The sequence below is a fragment of the Gymnodraco acuticeps genome, unplaced genomic scaffold (genome assembly GCF_902827175.1).
Source record: "Gymnodraco acuticeps unplaced genomic scaffold, fGymAcu1.1, whole genome shotgun sequence".
Taxonomy (NCBI): domain Eukaryota; kingdom Metazoa; phylum Chordata; class Actinopteri; order Perciformes; family Bathydraconidae; genus Gymnodraco; species Gymnodraco acuticeps.
In genome coordinates, this window is record NW_022990139.1 from 37,501 (window position 1) to 64,145 (window position 26,645).

Here is a 26,645-nt window from a genome sequence, read left to right on the forward strand (position 1 = left end):
TATTTGTTGTTCTTTTCACTATATCTGTAAAGCGTCTTTGAGCACCTGTAAAAGCGCTAACAAAATAAATCTATTATTATTATTACTTCAGAAGTTCCCCCCACACACAGTAGTACTCATGTGTTAATAAGACCACCTTTCAAATAAATTCAGTCAAGTTGGAAACACTTTCTAACATATCTTAGTTGATAAGAAAAAAGCCCAATGACTTATTTACCTAACAATCTTGAAATACACCCTTCATATTTCTCCTTATTATAATCAATCTGAGCTTCTGTTGTAAGGGATGAGCTGCCAACACTCACAAGCATCATTCACCATGATTGATTTTGCTAACTTATAACTGAACTTATGAGGCCATATACCTCTAGTGAGCGGCCCAGCCCTTCGTATATTTCGTATAAGTTTGGACACCCTTGCTCTTAAAGGTCACCTATTATGCAAAATCCACTTGTTCATGTCTTTTATAAATAAAAACGTGTAAAGAGATTCTGAAAGTTTCAGGAACAAAGATTCTCTTGTTATTGTCAGTGTTTCTCATCCTTTCTCTGCAACAACCTCTTTCGGACTGGCTATCATCACTGTTCTCTCACCGATTATTGCCTGTTTAACGCTGGAATCCACGGGCAGGATGTTTTTCTCCACCAGCTCCATGGGGCCGGGTCTCTGGGAGATCATTTCGTTTAAGTTGTCGGCAAGCCGGGCTCTTTTCAGCCTCATCTGGGTGGCCTGTAGTGATGGTTCTGCTCCGGTCTCTGAGGAGAAAGTGAAAAGATGTCACACAATTGCTCGAATCAGTCGTAGTGTTGACATTCAAATGTGTAAATCTCCATTTGAACGCTGTGCAGCTTCCATTTTGTTTGCATGTCGATTCTCTGTATTTGTGTACAGTTGCAGATAATATTAAGGCTCAGTATTTTCCCTAGAATTAAAAACGCCACATGGTCCTTAATATCTTCTGATCCTGGGTTTCACCTAACTTAGCCTTTCTTCACACACAGAGCGACAGGTGAAGCAAACAGGCTCAGCTTTAGACCACTTGTGCGAGTTGAATAGTTTGGCATGCAGTTCAAAACTTTATTTAAATGGGAATTCAACTCTGAGTGTTTCTTTGAACCACTAGAAGAGAATATCTGGAGTAAAAGGCAGTAGCTACACGTAAAACCCTGTGCGGTGGGTTTAATTTGTGCCTATGTGAACCTACTAGATAATAGTGAAAATAGATGAATAGACATGTCTGTAGTAAAGACTAGAGAATGACTGGTACCTTGCAGGATGTGCATCCTGATCAGCTCTGCTCTCTCCGGACGGCTGCGGATCTTGTGCTTGAGGAAATTCTCCGTCTAAATAGAAAGAAAAACATTCAAGTTAATCCTCTTTTGCTATTCCAGGAGTGTGTTTTCTGAAACCACAGTTAGCACTTTATTTCCAAACGCTGTTCCGTACCCTGGCTCTCTCCAAGCTGCGAATCTGCCCATGGAAAGCAGCTGGGCTCTTCAGAGCTGCAACACACAACATTTTCATTAATGCACTAAGTGATAGCACAACTTTTACACTCGTTTGCAGAGAATAAATGACAAGATACTGTGTTTTCTTGCATGTTATCAACGCTATAAACCGTATTTAATTTTGTCTTAATTTACATTATTTTATATTCTGTGCTTGTACATATCATATTCTATTTAAATGAATATAGACTTTTTATTTTGTATTTTCGGAGGTCATAACATTTTCATTGCCATTTCTACACTGTAGCTTTGTGCATATGACAATAAAACCTTTGAATCTTGAATGTTAAATGTGGTAATAAGTGAGCTTTAGGTGCCGTCAGGTCCATTCAGTCTGAACACGATGTTAAAGATAAATTATCTAGATAAAAATAGATTACATTTTTTGTATTATTTCAGATATCTGGGTTCATTAGCAGGTCTATCAGTGATGGACAGCTGACTCACATGGCATGATGCCCTGATCCACCAGCTGCTCGCGGGTCCGCCTCTGCTGAAGCCTCAACTGCAGCACTGAAAGAAGAAAGAAGAAATGATGTTAAATAAAATAAGAGGTAAAACCGGGGAAAGCACACAGAAGAATATAAATATATAAAGGGAAAATAAATAGAGAAGAAATGACATCGAGATGAGAAGGTAACCACATACTGACCGCTATCCTCCTCAAACACATCTCTCACTTCCTGCTTACTCGTCATTAGGTCGACAACATGCAAGTTATCATACCAGTCGAGCACATTGAAATACATTGTTTGCACACATAGGTGCATGGTACTGTAGTGGAACTATTTCTGTGCTGGCATATGAGGGACTTGTTTTGATCTCACACCTATAAGGTAACTATTGCAACTTCAGTTTTAAGAATGGAATAGTGTAACAATTCATTTCCCCGTAAACATCTCTTTATTACCAGGTGCAACACAGGTAGTGTCGTCACGATACTGGAAATTAACATTTCAAAACAATACCTTATAGAAACAGCCGCATTGAATACCGGTTTTGATACCACAGTGAGAAATGGACTAATTGAAAAAAGGCTTATAAAACAAGGCCATTGTTTTCACAGCGCTGTATGAGTTTGTAGAGTGTGTGTGTGTGTGTGTGTGTGTGTGTGTGTGTGTGTGTGTGTGTGTGTGGAAAGCAATAAAGCTCAGCTGGTACTGGTGTATTGAGAAATATAACATTTGTATTGAAACCATTTCAAATATTCGGAAATGATGTGTTTATATTTTTGAACACTAATCTCGATCCTTCCGCTTCAAGATGCTACCCCAAAAAAACAACATCACAAGGCTATCAAGAGATGCAAAGACTGACAACAACCCACCAAAGTCTATTATCAAGTTGTTTCATTAACCTGCAACAATGGCTACAGCATTAGCCGAGGTGAGTTGAGGAAGTAGCATAAAGAAAAAAGAGTGCTCACCTGTTCTGAACCTAGTGCAGATGGGGGTCTCTACCTCCATACAGGCCATGGTCTGTCTTTATATAAACAAGCCTTTTGATCAGTCCAAACACTGGGGGATTAAGCCATTAGATCCCAACGCCTTTGTGTTAGAGCCCAACAGATGTAGCTTATAGTCATATCCTCTCAGCTGCAGTGCAACATGACCGGCCGAATGCTTCTACGAATTAGAGGAGCAACATTAGGCCCATCCTCTATTCCTCCCAGACTACATTTTTTTTTTACTGCAGCCACAACCCCGTCCTCCTCCCCCTTTACTTCCCTCCCCTCACTCAGCAAAGTTTAGAACGGGTTTTTATTCTGGCTGTAGGCGATACCAACATACCCTGATGTGATGTCTACTCTGGCTCCTACTGAGGGACAGTCTGAGTCAGCACAATAACCACTGCATCTTAAAGGGGCCCTATTAACCTCGGGGCTTTCCCTTTCCTGTAGTGTGTTATATAGGTTTGTGTGCATGTTAATGGTCTTCAAAGGCTGCCTGAAACTCCTCCATTGGACCCCTTTGTTTACTTCCATAAGTTATAACATACAGACATCACTATGTAACACTCGCGCTCCAACACATGTGATAGGCCTGCAGGGTCGGGACATCTCTAAACCGGTTAAACAACCAAAACAGAGCCGGCCAGCTAACTCAATCAAGAGCAGACCTGGGCTCTGGTTTCAGACAGAGGGGTGAAAAAGGAGGTGCTGCCAAAAAAAAAAAAAGCAAAAAAAACAGGCAGTACGAGACAAATAAGAAGCTTTTTTGAACATTAACGCATGGAGACATGTAGAGACACTACATAATGATATCACACCTGAACATCAGCAGGATAGGACTCCTTTAAGGTAGAGACACTACAACTACTAGATAATCACCATGAACATCAGCAGGAGAGGACTCTTTAAAGAGTAGAGACACTACATACTGATATACACCTGAACATCAGCAGGAGAGGACTCTTTAAAGTAAGAGACACTACATACTGAGAATACACCTGAACATCAGCAAGGAGAGGACTCATTTAAAGTAGAGACACTACATACTGATATACACCTGAACATCAGCAGGAGAGGACTCTTAAAGTAGAGACACTACATACTGATATACACCCTGAACATCAGCAGGAGAGGGACTCTTTAAAAGTAGAGACACAACATACTAATATACACCTGAACATTAGCAGGAGAGGACTCTTTAAAGTAGAGACACTACATGACTGATGTACACTCTGAACATCAGCACCGGAGAGGACTCTTTAAAGTAGAGACACTACATACTGATATACAACCTGAACAATCAGCAGGAGAGGACTAAGTATAGACACTAATATGATATATACCCGAAAATCAGCAGGAGAGGACCTCTTATAAAGTATGAGACTGATTGATGTACCTAATAATAAGCTAAATAGGGCCTCTGTGGGGTATTTTTTTACCCGGTGAGTTGTTTTCTTGAAGTATCTTTGTAATTAAAATGGTTTATCATTTCATAATGTCCAGCTATTCCTCACAAAAAACATGTTTGGGATTTCATGCCATCCCAATTTTGAATTTAGCATTTTAAGAAATTGTAGTTTTTAGTATAGTGACTACCCCCAAGCTTCCATAGAGGAGTCCAAAAATAGATCCCGCATATGCATGTTCTATGTGAAAAACTTTTTTTTTCAAAATGTAAAAAAAAATTCAAAATAGTGAAAAATTAAATATAAAATATTTCTAGTGCGAACCAAAATATAATACGAAATATTATAAAAGTGACCAAAATGGCATAAAAACACATTATTCTAATACGGCTCCTTTTTGACCCACTTATGGAAGAGTGTAGGGTCCAGTCACTCGTGTATCTAATACCTCATTCACACCAACGCAACTCCGGTTCAAGCTCCGTGCTAGAGCTTTTCAGGTTCAGAACCGGTTCTTTGGTTTAGCTCCGGCTCTTTCACACCGCCCAGAGTCCGACTGGTGCTGCGTCATTGCGTCATCGTTTGCGTCATGACGTAACCGTTTGCGTGCCTGCTTCATAAAGCCAAACCGCGCGGAAACCCCTCACAGCTCACACCGACAACAACAACAATGGCCGATTGTGCTCCAGCTTCCTCTGTACCTTTTCGGAAGACCAGATTCCCAGTAGGCAACTGGTCTCTTCAGTGGACCACTGCTGCTTGTTAAGTTTCTCCATCGTTGTGTACAAGCTGGATAAAACGCGGGCTTTTTGTTGTTGTTCAGGAGTTGATCCCGCCCCTGCCCCTGCCCCCGCCCCGACGTAAGCGTGACGTATGCTGTGCTTTTGCTCTGGCCGGACAATTTTTTGGTGCTTGAAACGAACCGGATTCCGGAGCTAAGAGGCTGCTCCGCTGCGGTGTGAACTCGAAAACCCGGTGCTTTTCAAGCTCCAGCTCCGAACCGGCCCTGAAACACCGTTGGTGTGAATGAGGTATAAGGGTTAAAGCTGTAAAGACTGTTTTTAGGCTTTTATGTTGTGTTGCTGAGCCGACAAGATAAGGATGTGTCACATTAAGTAAGAGGAGGTGCTCTAATTCAATACTGACCATAAGTACACACACTTCCCCATTCACAGGAGGGGATGCATCAACATTTACAAGGGAATACAAGCTTACTCTCCAACAGGAAACAGCTTGTGCCCCCTTCATCAACGTGGTGATAAAACACAACATCTTTCTTCCAAGGTAATACCACAGATTGCGTCATCACAACGGTCATATATCCAAATGACCTAACTCTGTCTGGGAATACTGCTGCTTTAAAACCAAGTTCAGTTATGGTTAAACTTTTACACACGTTGTCTACAGAAAATATACTCTGGTAGACATTTTACAGGGCTTGTTGTAAAGGCGCTATACATCCTTATCCTCAAATTCACTCAGGGAATAGCTGGAAAAAAGGTATGCAGTAAGTATAGACTTCCTGTCAGTGTCATTGTCCTGGGATCCTCTGGGAAATGCTGCTCGGCCTGACAAACACGCTGACCTGTGACCTGTTCTGGCTGAGAGAGGTTGATGACTGAGATGCGTTTGCACTCACACGCAGAGAGCAGGTCAATGGAAGAAAAACAGGCTAGAATAAGAGATGTGTTCGTTTCACCTGAACACAATATCTAGACGTTGATTTAAAACCTGTTGAACAACCGAAACAGGACAAGTTGGCCAATCATAGCTGATCAAATGAAGCTAACGAAGAATCCGGGGTATAAAAAGACCCAGAATTGACGTGTATATAGACATTCAATTCAATTCAAAACCTTTATTTATCCAGGTAAAATCCCATTGAGATCAATGATCTCTTTTTCAAGGGAGACCTGCAGCAGTAGGTTCCACAAGAAGACATAAACAACAGAACAACAAAAGGACATCATACAGCAAAATGTACAGGGATTACAATTTACATATTTAACCACAAGTACAGGTACCAACAGCATCTGATTGTGTAGCATCCAACCGAGCTTTAAAAACATGTAGTGGTACTAGCTTGGTAATTGTCCATTCTTTTTGCAGACTGTTCCATGTTAGTGGAGCTGCACATCTAAAAGCTTTCTTCCCTAAGACAGTCCTAGCACTTGGCACATTTAATAAAACCACAGCATGCGATCTCAGGCAATAAGTACTTTCAATTCGCAGAGAGATCAGGGAGCAGATATAAGATGGTAGTTTATCCAACATGGCTTTGTAAATGAAAAAGTACCAGTGACTGAGCCTCCGTACAGTAAGTGATGGCATAACCGTCTTGGTATACAGGGTACAGTGATGCGTAAGTGCTTTACAATGTGTCAGAAATCTCAGTGCACTGACATGATGCAACTTGTTTGACATTTATGGAAATACACTTGTTTTTCTTGTCGAGTTAGATGGAAGTGTTATCACCACTGTGTGTCATAGTCTAGCATGAAGACTGGGAACACAAGAGATCAGCTAGCTTATCTGTGTCCAAGGGGGGCGAGAGAATCCGCCTTCAAGCGCCTCTTAAGATCACTAATTAACATCTTTTGTTTAATCATTAAAAAAAACAGTCAAAAGTGTAAACACATTGTGATGTAACCATTCAACCAGTGGAGACTCCAGGAAGTCAATGTGTTTAGCAATAAAAAAGTCCCTGTTAATCTACAATTTGCCATTTTTACACTTTGTTTTAGTAAGAATGAAATACAAATGTTTAAAGTTATTCTCGTTACAACAATCTGTCTAAGTCCTGTCTCAAGTACATTTCAATCTTTAGAGCAACTGTACTTTTATCGTACTTTCAAGATTATTAATATGATATATAGATTAGTTTATAAATGATGGCAGTCTTTTATGAATAAGGCTACTAAGCAGTGGCGGGCCGTGCATTTCACACCTAGGCCTTCAGTGATGTCCGACACAGTCCTACCTGAATTATTGTTTGTGGACAGGTGGTAATGCAAGTCTGTGTTGTTCTCAGCAAGCAAAGAAAGAAGCTCCACGTAGTTTTCTCTGTTTCTGGACTCGGCGCTTTCATCATGTCCCCTAAATGAAAGTTCCTGTTTACCCAAAAACAGGACACAATCAATCAGTCTTTTCAATATTTCCCTATTTTTGTTCACCCTTTCGTTGTGGAGCTCCGTTTCCCGTCGCACTTGTTCGTTGAGCTGTAGATCCACTCGGGTGTCCCCAAAGGTTTTCAAAAGCACCATTGCTTGTAAGTGCCCAGCCGTGCTTTGGTGTCTCGTTGCTGCCTTGGTTAGACAACTCAAGTTTGCAAATCCAGTGTGGCTCCAAACACCAAATTGATCATTTGCAAATAGCAGGCATTCCCAGCAGTACAATTTGCAGTGCCTCTCGGAGGCTGTGAGCCAGGGGTACCGCTCGTAGTTAGTGATTTGAAAGTGGCGGACAAACCCTTTTCCCCGCTGTGATAGGCTCGCTAGCGTCGGGGTTGGCCGTTCTCTTCTCACAATGTCTAGCTTTTCTTGAAAAGTTCGTCTTGAAAATGGCGTTGTAATTATATCTGCGACCAAATCGATCTCTTCCCCTCCTTCAGCCATTGTGGGTTGAAAAAAAACCAGCTTGTAGAAATCTACACAAATTAGCTCGAACAAATTCAAGTTCAGTTTGCTAGCTCTACATAGCTCTGCCTCTCAATAGTGCGTATCCAATCAAAAGACGTGCACGTGCTGACGTCATCGTACGCCTGCTAGCTGGCCCGTTGTCGCCAACTCAAAATCTGATTGGTTAACGCCACAGTTTTTTTTTCCGTTCACTTTAAGCTACAGGCGCCCGCACTGTTGATTCTGAAGGCCTAAGGGCAGATTTCTTGGACCCTGGCAACACATTATGGCTGAAATATGATTGGATAAAAGCTCTAACATAAAGGCTAGCCCTCCAAATCTTGTTCTGAGGCTGGAAGCAGCGCAACCAAGAGGAAAGCTATGAAATGAAAAGAATAGACTATGGGGAATAATTTAATACATATTTGTGGAAAAAATATATCAAAATTAAATTTATATTCTGATGATGTTTAGGCCAGCAGAGAAGGCCTTGCTGGCCCTGACGGCCCACCACTGCTACTAAGTAATATATTAAGTGTTAAAAATGAGCTCCACCTTTACCAGATGCAACATTAAAGTAATAAACACATGAATGCATGATGGTTCAGTCTGTAGGCCTTCGGACCGAAGGGTCGCCGGTTCTCGTCCCGATCGGACCAAAAAATACGGAGTGTTGACTGGAACTGGAGAGGAGCCAGTTCACCTCCTGGGCCACTGCCGAGGTGCCCTTGAGCAAGGCCCCTAACCCCCAACTGCTCACTGGCGCCGGCTAGAATGGCTGCCTCCGCTCTGACCTCTCAACTGCATGTTTACATATAACTGTGTGTGCATGTTGTAAAAAGTGTGTACTTTATTACCTGTATAAAAACGCGTGTGTGTACGACAGAGTGGAAACTGAATTTCCCCCTTAATAAAAAAAGGTCCATCTTCTTCTTCTTAATTAATGAAGTAATACAAGCCTTTGCAGACCATTCACAGTGCCTGCACAACAACAACAACAACAACAACAAAACACACACTACGGGAAAGGGAAAACCCCAAAAAGCATAATAGAGCCACTTGAAGTAAGAGTTTGGATGCAGGAATTGTACTTGTAGCAGTATTTCTACACTTCAGTATCACAACCTTTACTAACAGCAGCTCTCTACTCGTCCTTTTCGACCTTTCGACAAACAAGTGAAGTTATCTCAGACACCCAGACCTGTCCGGATGGTTGACAGATTAACACCTGTGTGTTTAAACCAATACGAGGGAGGGGAAGTATGTGGTGGGCAACGTGCTGGGGATGGCTCGCAGAGTGGAAAGTATGAGGTGTGAGTTCTCACTAGGAGGGAAATGACAAAAGCCCAGATGATGAGTGGGTGCTACTACTGTTGGCATTCCTCAAAAATGTTCCAGACGTGTTGCAGCGCTCCTGCACACAGACCCAAATCCTACCATTATCCCAAATGTGTTTCATCCACAGCTCTGGCTGGCGTTTGTGACACATGGTTGATCTCATCGTGGTGATGTATATATGCACTGATCTGATCTCACTACACCATCTTAGCCCTGAGTAGGAACTGGCCAAAGCAGCAGCGGATCTAACCCACTCCTTAAGTCTGTTAATCGTGTTCCCATCCATCAGTGTCCCGTAAAGCTGCCAGAACGACACCCAGGTCCTGAGAAGCCGACACTGCAGGAACACTGATGGGAGTTTCAGGGGAGAAAGTCTCACTTTAACGGCCCGTTTTGAGATTAATAGATCATTTATTCAGTACGTGCCTAAAGGGATTGTTTTTAACTGGGTTGCATGAGGTAGATATCCACATAACGAAATAGAAGTAAAGCAATGCACTGATGTGGACAGAGGCAGCAGCGAAACCTATTTATGTCCCATTAGATCTTTGTTTGTATCAGAGTCACCCCTCGATTCCACCGGGTCCGTCTGCGTCGCGGTTTTGGTCCGGCCTCCTCCGGCGCCATACCCACCGGGAGCGTCTTGTGTGCCGGCTCGCAGTTTTTGTTGATTTGGGCATATTTCCTGGACAGGCTACTTCGTACAGACACAGTTAATAATAATTGTAATAGTCCAGTTATAAACGACATGAATCAAAGATGTGTTGCTGTATTTTAGTGGTAAAAAAATGCATTCATCATCATAACTATTCTTTATATATAATTGACACAGTGCCTGTAAGCCGGAGGAGAACGCTGGCTACTTGAAAGACTACAGAGGGATAGGGTCTGCAAATTAGTTTATTTTGGGGATTGACTGAATGCTCTGACCGGTCCACTTCCTGCCCGGCGCCTCTGCAAAAAACCTTTTAATAGCCTTCATTTTCACTAAATTGATCAACTTTTAATACTTTTTAAGACCCCGCGGACCCCCTGCTGTCGTCACACTCTGCTTACCTGTGGTGAAAAGTAACTAAGTACAGTTTCTTGAGTACAATCCTAAATACATTTTGAAAGCAAATCGTCTACTTTTTCCTGACTGACTTTTTATAAAGGTATCTGCCCTGCTGAATGGCGTCTTTTGGATAGAAGGAAGTGTAAAAGGTATTTTCCGGTCACTCTTTCTTCATGGCACCCTGTTATAATGTATATCCTATCCCAACATGCCCTCACAGACGTGCACTACATCAGCGTCGTGTCCTCACCATTCTTGCGTTCGTTGAGCGGAGGCAGCGGCTGCAGCGACAGCTCCTCCATCTCGTGGGTCACCGCCTCGCTCTGAGGGCTCGGCAGCAGCAGGCAGGACATCTCAAAGTCCCCCTCGACTGCCAGCTGAGACGCCTGGAGCTCCATGTCGCCTCGGTGGGGGGTCACCGTCCCTTTGGCTGTGTCTCGCTGCTACCTGTGTGGAAACAAGAAGACATCTAGTAACTAAAGTAACTCACTGTAGGTAGTATAAGCACTGCAGGAGGCAAGTTGATTATATTCTATTTTATTGTATTTACTTGCACTATTATCAGTTATATTGTGTTGCACTGTTGGAGGAGCCTGCGACCTAAGAATGTCATTGTCATAACTACGCTGTAGCGATGTACGAATGACATTAAAAGCCTTGAATCCTTGAAGAAATTGCATATTTCAACACAAGGCAATTTAAAGTCCTTTACAAAAACTATAACATTAAAAGCGTTAAGAAATAATGCAACAGAACCATGCGAAGAAACGCTATGGCGTCAGATCAGTTTTAATATAAATGAAAACCCAAAGAATGACTTTAAAAATCTATATAATGTATATATATATTTATTTTCTCTCACAGATAGTTTTTTGTTATAAATTACTTAAAAAATATATAAAAACATCCAAGTTTAAAATATATCATTCCGACCCAGACATACATATTTCTTGTTTTAAATACATGTGAAATATTTGTTGGTATATATAATATTTTTTTTAAACAAGAAATATTTATGCGGGGATGAGAAATATATTTGTGGATTTTTTTATATAATTGGTTTATTTTTTTTATTTGTCGATCTTTTTTTTATTTGTCGATTTATTTTAACATTTATATACAAAGATAAATATCGTGTGTGCACATTGAAAACACATCACTGCATGATTTTTTTTGTGGGCTCCTCATGACCATCAGTAATCCAGAATAATACCCATCATCCTGCAGAAATGACTCCTTCACCAAACTGCTGAAATGTGAAAGGGTGGCATTTGATTAAAGCCATCTGGAAGAGCTCAGTCGCAGCCCAAACGATTCATTAAACGACCTGGCTATTATGCAGAATAATCGCCTCAAACCGCGGGAGAAACAACACCAATCTGTGCATGAATGTTCTCTCTGTTCCGTCAGGCTTCAGAATCGGTTATATGACGTCTCCGTGGTGGTTTCAAGCGAGGGGAACGGGAACATTTTGGGGATAAAAAACAAACAGTTAAGTATCCATGGCTTCCCAACAGCCTCTTAACTGGCAGAGGACATACTTGCTATTTATCGCTCTGCAGCAGCACCCACATGTTGCCTCTAACCGCCCTGATGTGTAGACTTTGGCTGAGGAGCACTTTGTTCCTATAGACTGCTTTTAGTTCTCCCTGTAGCTCCGTAAAGTGGCAAATGCTTAAGAGGGCCAAGAGGGATCGAACCGGATCGAGAGACATTTGATGTCATGCATCCACACACAACAAACCCTAATCCCCACGTGTCATCTACTCATATTTGAAAGATTGTATCATGGTCTATTAAAACAATTCTGACAAACACATGCACATCATTTCGGCTGTTGGCCAGGAGCAAAGGTCTTAGGTTGTTTTGCTTTCTGCCAAGTAGTGATTACTGCAGTTTAGACTCAAGATGGTCTTCATCAATTCATCAACCAGTTCGAATCCCGCCTCGGCCGCCACTGCGTCAGGCCGTCGTGTCCTTGGGCAAGACACTTTAGCCGCATTTGCTCCTGTGGGTAATGTCCGCAGTAATGACTCTTACATGTCTAATATGTGTAATGTGTAAAGCGCTGTGTAAATATGTGTAATGTCTAAAGCGCTTTGAGCACCTGTAAAAGCGCTCTAATAAAAAAATGTAATGCATTATTATTATTATTATTATCAATTACAAGTTTATAATATTCCTGTGGTAAAAATTGGGGAGGAAAAAGAAGAAATATCACAAACGAGGTGCTGATTATGTGCTAGAATACTTCAAAGTAAAAGAACGGTTTTTAAATATAATTGTTATAATTTTCACAAGTTCTATATCAATCAAAAAAAATTTGAATTTAATTTAAATAATAAAAATACTTTACCCTAAAATTCACGAACGTAAACTTAATTAGGTTAATAATGAAAAATAAATAAGAAAATAAAATCACAATGCTCACTATGTTACGGAAGTCTACAAAGGAGATGATGCAGAGAAACAGGGACTTTAGCCTCTGCAGACCATTTACATGCACCGAAACCTCTAAAAACACACTCAAGGGGAAAACCACCAAAATCATAATAGATGAGTAACACCGACGTCGCTTCCGGGCGAAAATGACGGCCCCGCCCACTTTTGGGGAAAAACAACGCTGTCATTCGAATGGCGATCAAAACAATCAATGTTTATTTTTATGTTTATTTATATAGCCCAATATCACAAATGTTACATTTGTCTCAGTGTGTACAGAATGTCAGTATGACAATACGACACCCTCTGTCCTTAGACCCTCTGTCCTTAGACCCTCTGTCCTTAGACCCTCTGTCCTTAGACCCTCTGTCCTTAGACCCTCTGTCCTTAGACCCTCTATCCTTAGACCCTCACATCGTACAAGGAAACACTTCCGGAGAAAACCCACAGTTTAAAGGGAACATGGGAGAAACCTCAGGGAGAGCAACAGAGGAGGGATCCCTCTCCCAGGACGCACAGACGTGCAATAGATGCCGTGTGTACATTGAAATACAAATTCTGAAGTTTTTGCCAATCCGATCAGAATTATTTGAAAACGGTGGATTTTTGGATCTTCAAAGAGCCCGGTTACGATGGCCAGTCAGGCTAACAATTACATTCAATCATTTGAAATCGACAATCGGTCTTGATATATGGTTAAATTAAAATCAGTAGGCGAGGCTGTAATTTCTCCAGCTGTTACTCTCATGAGCGAGGCGGAACATAATAGTTGTATCATGCCAAAAAGCTGCTGTGTCGTTTATTGCACCTCAAACATTAAAACAAATCCAGAGTTCAGTGTTTCTGAACTTCCTCTAAGAAGAAAGGACAGTAACAGAAGAGCTCTGTGGCTTCAGGCTCGATCGCCATTCAAATGACGGCGATGTTTCCCCCAAAAGTGGGCGGGGCCGTAAAGTGACATAGATGTTACTCTCATCTATGAAAATCGACAGCCTACTGCTATATTTAACCATATATCGAGCCCGATCGTCGATTTCTAATGGCTTAATGCAATTGTTTGCCTGTCTGGCCATTGGAACCGGGCTCTTTGAAGATCCAAAAATCCACGGTTTTCTTAAATTTCTGATCGGATTGGCAATAACTTCAGAATTTGTATTGACCGCCGTTCAAATGACAGCTTTGTTTTCCCCCAAAAGTGGGCGGAGCCGTACTTTTTGCCCGGAAGTGACGCATCTGTTACTCTCATGTATAGGACCTCTTTAACATCAGACTTCCTGTTTCACTCTGTATGAACTGTTATCTGTGACATGTTGTGCATTCTCAGACATCATGGATTAAAGTTGGAGGCAATCCCAGTTCACATTTACTGGCAAAATTACCCCTCTCTCTAAAACTTGGCGTCTGACCTGCAGTTTCTTTCTGGCCCCCTAATGATGATGAAGTGGCAATAAAACGCCTTCATGTTTAACCTTAGTGGGTTTCTTTGACAGAACAGCATCACCAGATCTCCAGTAACAGCTCCTTTAGTGGCTACCAAGTCTCTGCTCTGTAGCATTTAAGTGCTTTCTATGGCTGGAAATCAAACTGTGCATCATGTGCTGTGAGGCCTTATGCTTTACATGTTGAGCCAAGTCAGAGCAGTTAGAAAGGCGATGCATACATGCATTTACTCCATGGCGGGGGGGTGGTTGGCATTGGGATATATCTTTTTTAAATCCTCTGGAGCAGAGAGAGGAGCTGTGGATTATTGTTATTGATTAATGCATCAGTGTTTCTTAGGGTCAAAAACACTAAACTCACAACTTCAAATTAGGGCTGTCAAACTTTAAAAATGTTATCAAATTAATCACAGCTTAAAAATTAATTAATCATGATTAATCACCATTCGAACTATGTCCAAAATATGCCATTTCTTTATATTGTTGTGGGAATGGAAAGATAAATGAAAGAAGGCGGATATATCCATTTAACACAGTATCTATGTTTATTATAACATTGTTCTGCGTGTCAAAATGAAAGACAGCCCACACACCTATCAATCATCAAACCGTGGGGTCTTAATTCATTACGGGGGGGGGCTAGTGGAGTACTTTGTGACCACAGAGCGTGAACGTTGTGATCAGCTGTTTTAGCGCAGTTCTCCAGTGAAGGGGGGGGAGTCTCCCTCCGTAGCCGGTTGGCGTAGTTTTGGCACAATTCCGTTGTACAGACCGACGTTAACAGCAGCCCTGTCTGTGCACACGGAGACCGACTCTGTCGTCCGGTGATCTAACCGCCTTCTGGAAAAGCTTCACAAGTACCTCGGTACGCAAATGCGCTTTGTGACACAAGTGACCGTACGCATTTCAGATTGTTGCCGCGCATGCGTAGCTGCGTACCAGTTATGTGCACCCCTGTACTACAGCAAAAGTATTCTCCGTCGGGACTTCCTGCAACAACACCACGCCGTTATCTTGATTCTGATTGGCCAGAAGACATTATCAAAGATGTTCTATTGAGAAGACGATCACTACCTGACAAAAGTTTTCAAAACCGTTTCTGGTCTTCGGTATTTCCAGACAAGTGGCTGAAATCAATCTGACTAACTGCTGTCTGTGCAATTTATTCGACTTTATTTTGCTTACTGTAACATCATTTTTCATGATGGGGCTAAGCCATTTCTTGGTATGGGTGTAGCCTACCCCAGCCATACCCTGGCGCTGCCACTGGTGGGATGTATGGGGCGGGCCATTCTGCACATGCGTTAAATGCGTTAAATATTTGAACGTAATTCAAAACATTAATTACCGCCGTTAACGCGATAATTTTGACAGCATTACTTAAAATTAAAGCGTTTAGTTTATTTAATAAAAGAGCACATGTTCAATGTGAAAAGTGACAGAAGATAGAGATTAGTTGCAATTTGGTGCTAAATATATATATATATGTATATATATACATATATATACACACAAATTATTATTATTATTATTATTATTTTTTAAACAGCTTCAATTTCAGGGGGGGCGCGGGGCTCCGTTGGCGGGGGTGCAGCGCCCCTCCAAGACAATGGTAGGGGAAACACTGAAGTTATATACATAACAACCTTGAAATAGACCCTTCATATTTCCTCTTCTTAGAAGCAATCTAAGCTTTAGTTTTAAGGAGTGAGCTGCCAAAACAATAAATGAAACCCTCTGGAGGGAGCTGTTTTTTTCTTAAAGCATTTTCAAGTATCAAGAATAATTGACCTACATCGGATTGATTTTTCCAATTTATAACGTAACTTATGAGTCAAAATACCTCTAGTGAGTGACCCAGCCCTTCGTATATGTGTCTGTACGTGGCCCTCAAATGTGGACACCCCTGCTCGATGCTATTCTTCTGTCTCGGGCTCTCTTTCAATGAGATTAGGAAGTCATTAAGCAATGAAGTCAGTGAACATCAGCTATTCAGGTACTGGGTTTCACTGCAGAATAATCTTCCTCTGAAAGAGTTGTGACACGAACTGTGACGGAAAAATAAATAGCACTTAATTGGTGTTTTCAGTATCTGGCACTTCATGCAGAACTAATATCCTTCTTGAAATGCTGTAGGATTATGGGATTCATGTTTTGATTGGGATCAAATAAAAGTCACTTGGAGTTAAAAGGAATAACTAATCCAAGCTTTAAATCACATTGATAGATCTTGAAAAGCATGTTTGACGATACTGTGCCGTCGGCCAAAGAAATCACTCTGATTGGCTGTTCAGCTAGCGAATCAGTGCATGAGAAGCGAAACGGAAGTGAGGGACCCAAACTAATGATTAAGAAGGCAAATCTGAGATTTCCTTTACCTCCAGCTCTCGACTCAGGTTCGGGAAAGCCCCGTGAGCTTCTCGCTGTAGAGTGAAAATGGAACGCACTCGCTATTTGTTGTTTATTTATATCACGCGGTCTGTTCTTCTTCTCTCGGTGTATCACGCAGTCTGTCTTCCGGTTGTTGCCTCTTTTGAATGACGAATACACACTACCGCCGCCTGCTGGTAAGGAGAGTTATTGCCACTCACGCATGCGCAGTTCGTACGTGCTACTTGGCCGTCGGCTGAAGTCTTTGCGGTGTGTTCCAGTGCGACTGTTGGCCAAGACGCAGAGACGAGAGGCGACACAACAGTCGGGTCCGTCGGGACGTGTTCTTTGGTGTCAGTTTGGTGTATCAGGGCCTTAAGAAGGCAAACCACAGCTTGGTTGGTAGTTGCTGTCCAATTGTTGATCATTTAATAATACTTATACTGTATTAGAGGAGTTATTTCCTACCTGTAGTGGCAGAGGACCGTGAGGAAGAGACGTCCGGTGAGTTTCTGTCAGGAGTCGAGCTAAGCCATGGAGTCAAACCTGGGAGGAGAGAGAAAGAAGATAACATAAATATCACAAATGCAACTTTAAGAGATGATCTAGTAAAACCAAAGGATTGCAGTTAAATGGCATTTTCAATCCTGGTACGTATTTTAAATGCAAGTCTAAAGTGAGTTTGGTTAGGTTCAACTCTTTTCTCCGAGTCCAGACATGTTGGCTTTCGCTGGTCTCCCTTTCTGTGTTTGTTCCAAAAAAAGGCAACTTTTGTCAATGGAAATGCAAGAGACGTTAACTAAAGATAAAGCTTTAATATTAGAGACAACACCACTAAGAAACAACCCCAAAACTAACGGTATTTTCTTAAAACGGTTGAGTCAAATATATAATAAAAAAGGATTAGATCTCAGAGAGTAGAGACCAAAGTAATGCGGTATATTGTCAGGTAGATTTCAAATACAAGGGATTTGCTTTGGTGTGTTGGCGCGAAGACAAGAGACCTACATTCCTGTAAAAACCTGTATTCAGAATAGAAAAACATGAATTTAAAATAAATATGTACATACTAGTGTTGCTAGGTGTACCGATACTTGAAAGGTACCGCGATACCCTGCCGTTAAAAACGTTACGATTCCTCCGTTTCATTAGTATCGGTACTTTAAGAATGACGGGGAAAAGTACTCCGGTGAGAAAGCGCTGTTTTAATAAGAGCCGTGTGTGTTCAGCGCTCTGCTTCCACTCCCTGCACTGCAGCAGTGCCTGCAGTCCCTCCCCTCTCAAGCACGCTCCAAGTCCCTCCCCTCTCAAGCACGCTCCAAGTCCCTCCCCTCTCAAGCACGCTCCAAGTCCCTCCCCTTTCAAGCACGTTCTAAGTCCCTCCCCTCTCAAGCACGCTCCAAGTCCCTCCCCTCTCAAGCACGCTCTAAGTGCCTCCCCTCTCAAGCACGCTCCAAGTCCCTCCCCTCTCAAGCACGTTCTAAGTCCCTCCCCTCTCAAGCACGCTCTAAGTCCCTCCCCTCTCAAGCACGCTCTAAGTCCCTCCCCTCTCAAGCACGTTCTAAGTCCCTCCCCTCTCAAGCACGCTCTAAGTCCCTCCCCTCTCAAGCACGCTCCAAGTCCCTCCCCTCTCAAGCACGCTCCAAGTCCCTCCCCTCTCAAGCACGCTCCAAGTCCCTCCCCTCTCAAGCACGCTCTAAGTCCCGCCCCTCTCTCGTGCACGCGCTAGCTGCCAGAGCATGTGAGAAAACGAGAAGCATGGCTGCAAGTGGGAGTGCAACTGCCGCTGCGCCTCGGCTTGTTGACAAAAAAGACGCCAGAAGCGAAATTTGGAAGTATTTTTTTAGCGATATCTCTGACAGTGAGGGCAAGCCTACGGACACCACGAGGCCTGTCTGTAAGACATTTATTAATTTTATTTAATACGAATTCTTGTCATTTATTTTATTTATTGTTCTCATTGTTTAAAAGTTCGTGTTCTGGTTCTGGTGTGAAATAAAGCACAATAATTACATTTAAGACTGTTTCCCTTTTTTAAGTAAAGTATCGAAAAAGAATCGGAATTCTTGACTTGGTATCGGTATCGAAACCAAAATGTTGGTATCGTGACAACACTAGTACATACATGACTTTTGGAAAATAAAAGGCCACGGAGAACATGTTAAGAGTAAAAACTTGTAACTTGTATTCATGTACCTGTGTTATTCATGTTTTATTATCTTTGCTTTTTAATGTTTCTAATGTGTTTTATGCTCTTACGGCCCGTCCACACGGCGGCGTGTGTCCGGGGCGGGAGGTTCATGCGATTGGTTGTTGGTCGAGCTTCAGACACGCCCACCGGCAAGCTTCAACGCACGCCGCTGCGTTAATGTCTTTCATTTTTGTAAAGCACTTTGAATTGCCTTGTGTTGAAAGGTGATATATAAATAAACGTGCCTTGCCTATACTATAATATCATAAAGTCCAGAAAGATGTGCATTTATGTAACACAAATGATGCTTACAAATGAAAATCCATTGAAATAGAAACACATTTACATTCAGAGTACAAAAGATTGAATACATGTGTTTGAAGGTGAGTGGAGACAAGCAGACGATAAGCACCACTTAAAGAGGCCTGAATGAAACTCAGGGTCTGGGATGTGTAGAGGTCTCTATGACAGTGGAAGTGGACCCTCCGTGCAGAGACAAAGAAACTGAGTATCAACGAGTTCAGAGCTGTAATGGAGCATCAGGCTGCAGCGAATACAAATCAATCAAATGCACAGAAGCTTTCCAGACTCTTCAGGACGATAGCTTATAAAACTAGATTACGGTTGGCTTGATGTGTCAAATTACAGACGCTCAGCAGATAAAGGTCTTGTATATATCTATGTTTGTATTAATGTTCCTCCCTCACTGCAGCATCAAGACTGTGCAGACTTTAGACCTTGATTCCCTAAAAGTTTTTTTTAGTACATTTCCCTAGAAATATAGTATTTGCGCAAAAGTACACACTTTGCGGCGATTGATGTTGACTTCTTGCAGGTTTGTGGCATAGAAATAGGAAATGTAATGACATACTAATATGAAAAGATGTATTAAATTGATCTGATATCGATATGGTGATGCGATATTACATTAGTAATTTAGTGGGTTATGATACAAATTGGGTTTTTATTACGCAATAACTCATTATATCCCCATTTCTGATCATTAATAATCAAAAATCTCATTGTGTAAATTGTGTAGGAGCAGAGTCCACCCAGGTGTATTTCATATCAACCAGGCCTAGTATTAAAGGTGGGGTAAGTTTGAGAAACCGGCTCGAGTGCGCTAGAGTTTGAAAATACACGACCGGAGAAAATCTGCCCCTTCCTTCCAGAGCCCCTCCTCCAACACACACGAACGCGCACATGACCAATGAGGGCACGAGATAAGTTTGTGCACAGATGGAAGGCTGACAGGCAGGTAGGCCATCCAGTTACTTTAGCCGGGCCGGCTAAAATGATTGGTCGTGCTTTTTACAGCGCCACGGCTTCCACAGATGACTTTTATTAATGTATTTATTGTCAAAGCATTTAAGATATTCATTGCTATCGGGATGTTAAGAGCATTCCATGGAATATAACAACAAGTGTATCTCGAGCCGGTTTCTCAAACTTACCTACCCCACCTTTAAATGATTAAATTAAAAAGTACAAAAAAAACTACACTACACCTTTTAATCTTTTGCAACACAACATTTCCAAAAGTTAAATATGTTAGAAAAAACACACTTGATCGAATTGCTAGAAAATGCTTTTAAATCTTCAGAAACAAAGTGACAGAAGTATTCCAACCGTCAGAACACTCCATGTTGTTTGTGTTTATGAACTTGTATATGGAAACAAGGCTAGGTGAACAAGTGAAAGGGAGAAAGGAGGCTCAAAGGAAACAAACGGTCACGGCTGTGGGATAAACATCAGAATCTCAGAGCAGATCCAGATGGCCGCGCTGCGTGTTTCTCTTCTAATGGCAACCGGTACCATGTGTTTCATTAAAGAGCACACACACACACACGGTAAACACACACCAGGTAAAGTCAGAGGTGGGCTCAACAGCAGAGGGAATAGAGTGGAGCAGGAACGAGTCCTAAAACCAGGAAGTGAGTCAGCATGTTACCACTTCCGGTTCCCTCGTCTCGGAGTCAACGGGGTTTTTGGAAAATAGCTGGAAATAAGTTCTGTGGTTGAAACACGTTGAAGAGACGGGTCACGTTTTGTTCTACGACATTAAATCCATCAGCAGTGAGCAGTGGTGATTTCTGAAGAGTTCACGTGTCTGAAAAACGATGGTTGTTACCAAGTGGCTGAATAGGAAGTTGTGGAGGCCGTTGTACGTCATTACGCCGAACACGTGAACACTCCTCTAAGTTTGTTTGCCACTGTTCAAACAAACGCTTCAACTCGTTCCATCTAGAATCTGTGTGTTTGAATACGGATCTTAAGTTGACGTGATGTTGAAGTCGTGCTGCTGGACTCTGCTGTAGTTCCTTTATAGCATAACGTTAGCATTTAGCTTCTGGCGATTAGATTTATGATTAGAAAATTATAAAAGTAGGATAGACATGTGGAGATTATCACAAAACATGCATTCATCAAACCGGTTTGTTCTCCACAGATCTCATCTTTTTACAATATTCGAAAACCCTATGGAGAAGTCCCGTTGCTTTTTTGTGGAGGGAACCCATGCGCAGCTTACTTCCGGGTCGGCCTACAAAAATACGTCATCACTGCACCGTGACTCTATAGAAATGTAAGCACAGTAATATTTGGTTCTGCTCAGAGGGAGGCAGTGCTGTGTTTTCCTGCCACTGGGTGTGTGTGGTATTTGAAACCCTGGCACAGGTGATGAAGCTGCATTGTATTGTGCTCCAACAATAAATATCAAGTGAACCCATCCCTTCCCTGTCAGCACGTAACCTATGCACTTGGTAAACATGTGGGCCGACAACCTCTGCTCAAAACAACATGTATTTAAGACTAATTGATATCCTGTTTCCGCTGCACCTTGATAATTGCAATCTAAAATACATAGAAATAAGATTCTTCCCTTTCCTCTATGAAGCTTAGGGTGAATTCACACCTAGTCCGTTTTCTGGTGCGCACCAGACCACAGTTTGTTACATCGTTTCATTTTTCAGAAGGTTCGGTTTGCGTTCACACGGCAAAACTCAAACGGACTATAAACTTTAAACACAAGTCATGTGCACGGAAATGCTGTTCAACCATTGGTCAGACATTAAAAACGCAAATCCCGGCAATTTCTACCGGAGCCTCCGCCATGGAGCATCGGCACTTTCGGCAGGTTATTCTCATGCTGCTGTTAGTCTGGAGATCAACAGACACTAGCGGCCCGCGCATATGATTATATAATCAGACAACGTCCGTTAAAAAACATTATAACACACATAATGAGACGTTCTGCAGTCAGGAGGGCGTTTCACCGACGACAGGTGTTCTTACTTTTATCTAGCTGACGGAGAATTTTTACATTACACGACACTGTTCAACACTTCATTCTGCTTCACTCTTTAACTAAACAACCGCGGATGTCTTGAAAGACTCTTTCGCTAAAGATTTTGAAGACATCCGCGTTCTTGTGACACGTAAATACTACGCTTCCTATGTTTTGGTGCGGACTGCGTTCACACCAGCAATGAACCGCTCCAGAGTTCGCAAGCAAGCGCTCTGAGACCACCTATTTTAGCGGACCAGAGTCCGGTTGTTTAGTTCACTTCAGAGGTCTCGGACTGCGTTCACACCGACCCAAACGAACCGCACCAAGCGGCTAAACGCACCGGGGTTCGATTCAACCGGACTATACAAGGCACTGGCAGGTGTGAACGCACCCTTAGACACTTAAAAAGACTTGGATTATTTAAAAGTTGCAGGTGGTTTCTCTTCTGAATGAGTATCTTGATGGTTGATTGAACTTATTGCAAGTTTTTGGATAAAAGCATGAGCTAAATGAAAGTCAATATGGATACAAAAATAAACTATATCGCTGCCATCAGAAACAAATAGCCCTTTATTGCATGTATTACTCTTGAGACACTGGTATGGGGATCAGTGCCACACAGACAAGGATTTCCAGAAGCTAAATAAGTTCATTTTCAATCAGTATTTGTACAGAGTGAAGAAGACAGAGAGAATAGTTTACGGAGCATTAAGAGTGAAAAAAGTGGACAACCTGCTAGGGCTGTCCCGAATATTCGGTAGTAATCAGCAGTGAATATTCGGCCCATGCGCTTCAAACACGTGTATTTCGGTTTATTCACGGCATTCATTTTGTTATTCTACAGTATTGTTGTTTTATAGTATTTTTTTAACGTTATTTGTGTTCTTTGAAATTGAAAAGGATATTGCATTGTGTTACTTTCGTAGTGTAATTTGTCTTGGTTTCCTATTTTGTATGGACATGCTTTTATTTTGAAGGAGAGTTAGCGCTGTTGACAGGAAGTTGTTGTTGCTATGGAAACAACGTGACGGAGATTAACGGAGAAAAAGTCATATCTACATATAAAGACGGAGAAAGTAAACGATAACGTTTATGGTTAAGTGTTAGCACTCCCCGATTTCAATCAATTCAATTTGGCAGCCGCAGTGCAGCCAAAAAAAAACGAAAAAGAATAAAAAAACAATATCCAAATATCGAAATTGATACCAGAATAGTACTCCAACGAACGAATATTCGGATATAGCCCTACAACCTGCAAGGGCCTGAAATGTCAAAAAAGTCCCGCCAGACACCATTTACATGCACTAAACCTATATAACATGCTACAAGAGAAAACCCCAAAAGCATAATAGGGGCCCTTTACCCACTAACATGGACTTCTGTGACGGTTGTTTTTTAATATATAAACACCCAAAGCTCATTGTGGAACTCAATGCAATGCCAGAAAAAGCCAAATTAACCAGGTTTCTAACTGAGAACAACAACTGGTTTCAGGTCTGTGTTTTATTATCTCGAGCAGATCAGAGTTCAACTAGGTAATCCATTGAGTGGGCATTTTGCCAGCATGATGGCAGTATCTGGGAGTGTCAATTGCCCCGGGTTGATATGGTTTCTCTAGCAGACATATAAAAGATTACACATTTGCAGTGCAGGTGAGACGGTTTATGACCTTTGACTGCAAACATCTTCTTTGTAATTGTCTTAAGGGATTGAATGACAAAAACACTAAAGCGCTTAAATACATGTGGATTCAGGATGTTAGGCAATATTCAAAGTCTAACTAGTGTTTTACAATCCTGTTTTCAGCAGAAGAACCACGAATCGATACTTTAGCAGCCATTCAGAGAGCCACGTATCCACAACAAGGAATAAACAGACTCTTGGTATCTTCCTGAGAAATACCAACACTTCCCAGTCTCTGCATACCAGGTCAAGGGTTAACTTTACTACAAATAGGCCTGGCTGTGAAGCATTCGTGTTATGAAGTACCCACAAGCACTCACACTCACACATCCACTGACAGCAGGTGACAACTGAACAGTGAGGCCTCGCTCGGTCTGTAAGAGCTGGTGAACCATAAACAATAAGGGGGTCTGGATTCTGTTAAAGGACATCAACACACCTCTTTGTCTACATGAAAAATAACATGTGTTGAAACAGTAATAACAGCCCTATTATAAACTAGAATACCCCCCAATCTAGTCAAGTTGACGCCAACATCCATGTTTGTCCAAAATGTCATCACTTCCGCATTTTATCCCATTCGAAATTGGCTAAAATGTCATAATTAGCATTTGAAATGATTGAGTTGTATCCAGAAATATGTTTTGTGAGGCCTCAGTGATCTTGACCCTCACCATCAAAATCTTATCAGTTCATTCTTGAGTCCAAGTGGATGTTTGTGACAAATTGGAAAACATTCCTTCAAGGCATTACTGAAATATCCTGGTCACGAGAATGGGAGAGACAACCCGAAAACATGATGCCTCTGGTCACGGCTTTCATCGACGCAGAGGCATCAAAACAAAAGGCCTAGGATCATAAAGAAAAAGCCTTTGTCTACAAATCTAGATATCTCATGTTCTGGATCACTGGGAATACTCTTAGCATAAAAATACTTGTTCATTTAAGTCTCAGAAGAACAAAGGGGGATGCTTAGAAAAAAAGCGTGTTTTTTAAACCTCATATCATCAAAGATGTTGCTTGTTAAGTTGTATTAAAGGGTGACACATCAACATAAATACTGTTGGGATTAGTGAAAATTGCTCTATAATCCAATAATGATTATGTGAAGGATACTAAAATAAATGTACCCAATAGGGAACACACACACAAAGCATGAGAACCACTCGATGCCAAACTCTAGATTGAGTGTGCAGTTTTCGGGGCCTGAAATAGATCACGTCTGGTTCCAACAAAAATGTCTTCTTTATCCAAAGATAAGAAATAAATGATGTCATCTGTGGCTCATTCTCCAGAGTCACCGCTCTGCTGTGTTCCCACAGACACACAGAAACACACATGTCATTTCCTTCCTTTGTGGACTTTGCTCAAAAGGAGCTTCTAACAAGAGGTATGGCTGGATGCCAAACACAATGGCCCTGCCTCACCTAAAGGCCCTGACACACCGAGCCGATTTCGGCCGTCGATAGATGTCTGGCCGTCGATGAGCGTCCTGTCGCCCTACTCAGATTGGTGTGTCCAGCACCGTTGTGTCTTTTCGGCTGTCGGCAAAATAAATCACTCCGATTGGCTGTTCAGCTTAGCGAATCAGTGCATGAGAAGCGAAACGGAAGTGAAGAAGGCACACACGGACGGCTATTATTTTTCATTTTCCAGTACCGCACTAAACATGTTTTTGATAAGTCGTTATGTGAAACCGTCTGTGATGGACGAGAGTGAAAATGGAACGCACGCTATTTGTTGTTTGTATCTATCACGCCGTCTGTCTGCCGATTGCCTCTTTTGAATGACGAATACACACTACCGCCGCCTGCTGGTAAGGAGACTTATTGCCACTCACGCATGCGCAGTGCGTACGCCGTCGGCTGAAGTCTTTGCGGTGTGTTCCAGTGCGACTTTTTGGCCAAGACGCAGGAGACGTGAGGCGACACAACAATCGTGTTCTTTGGTGTCAGCTTGGTGTGTCAGGGCCGAAGAGACTATTAAAGCAGCTAGATAGACAAACCTTAATAGAGAGTGGCCTGCAATAAAGACAGTATGTAGGCTGGTTATGTAAAGTAGTTTCTGATACTATGGGTTGCACGCTTTCCTGTTGGTAGATAACCCTCAGTACTAATGTCTCCTGCAAATCTTTCCACTTGGAGGATGGAAAAACAATCAGAAATAGGACATTTTCATATATTTAATAAGTCTGTGCCATTTAATTTGACACAAGAGACACTGAACCCCTAGGCTAAAGGGATCTGGGTAGACGGTCTTCCTGCAAGCTTATACTGCACGGGTGGCTCTACAATAAGCAAGATATATACGACACACAGCCTTTAACGATAATAACTTTCCCTTCAGCCTTACACAGTCTTAGGTTAACTCTAATAATTCACACTTCTCCATGTCAGACTTGGACAGCAAAGAGCCGCCTGTGAAACAACACATCCTGCCAGTCTTTATGACTCACACACACCACAATGTGTTTGGATTTGCTGCAGCACTACCTCACTTTTCTCACTTCAATCAGTGGGGAAGGCAATAAGATAACATCATAGGGTTTGAGAGGGAGGGAGGGGGGTCTTGTTAACAGTGTGCATGGTTAGTCATATTTAGTAGTGTTACTTTAGAACCACGTGCTTGTCATCTCCTCTCTTTCCAACCTATCTGTGCCATCTATAACAAAAGGTACAAATACCATCTATAAGAAAACACGAGTTCAGTAATAGCAGGGTGATAAGTCTCCCAAATCACAGCATGCCCCAGCCTTTGAAAGCATGCTAGCTCAAGTAATAAGCATACAGTACCAGTGGTTTAAAGTTAACCCAAGTACTACTGAACTTAAGTACAATTGTGAGGGACCTTTTTGCTAC

At 41.9% G+C, this 26,645-nt stretch overlaps 1 protein-coding gene across 4 annotated transcripts in view; it reads right to left on the reverse strand.

The window, feature by feature from the left end:
• mrtfba (myocardin related transcription factor Ba) overlaps positions 1-26,645 on the reverse strand; it is a 45,857-nt gene that overhangs the window by 18,229 nt on the left and 983 nt on the right. For 2 of the 4 annotated variants that reach the window (XM_034217158.1, XM_034217156.1), the window contains exons 2-7: positions 17,093-17,170; positions 10,624-10,820; positions 1,956-2,021; positions 1,447-1,502; positions 1,268-1,343; positions 594-755 (exon numbers count right to left, since the gene is read on the reverse strand). In XM_034217158.1, coding sequence (XP_034073049.1) covers positions 594-755; positions 1,268-1,343; positions 1,447-1,502; positions 1,956-2,021; positions 10,624-10,771 — 508 coding nt within the window. In that variant the 5' untranslated portion in view covers positions 10,772-10,820; positions 17,093-17,170. Of the gene's footprint in view, positions 1-593; positions 756-1,267; positions 1,344-1,446; positions 1,503-1,955; positions 2,022-2,934; positions 3,121-10,623; positions 10,821-17,092; positions 17,171-26,645 lie in introns of those variants that run through there. The other 2 variants (XM_034217157.1, XM_034217159.1) reach the window with 2 other exon arrangements.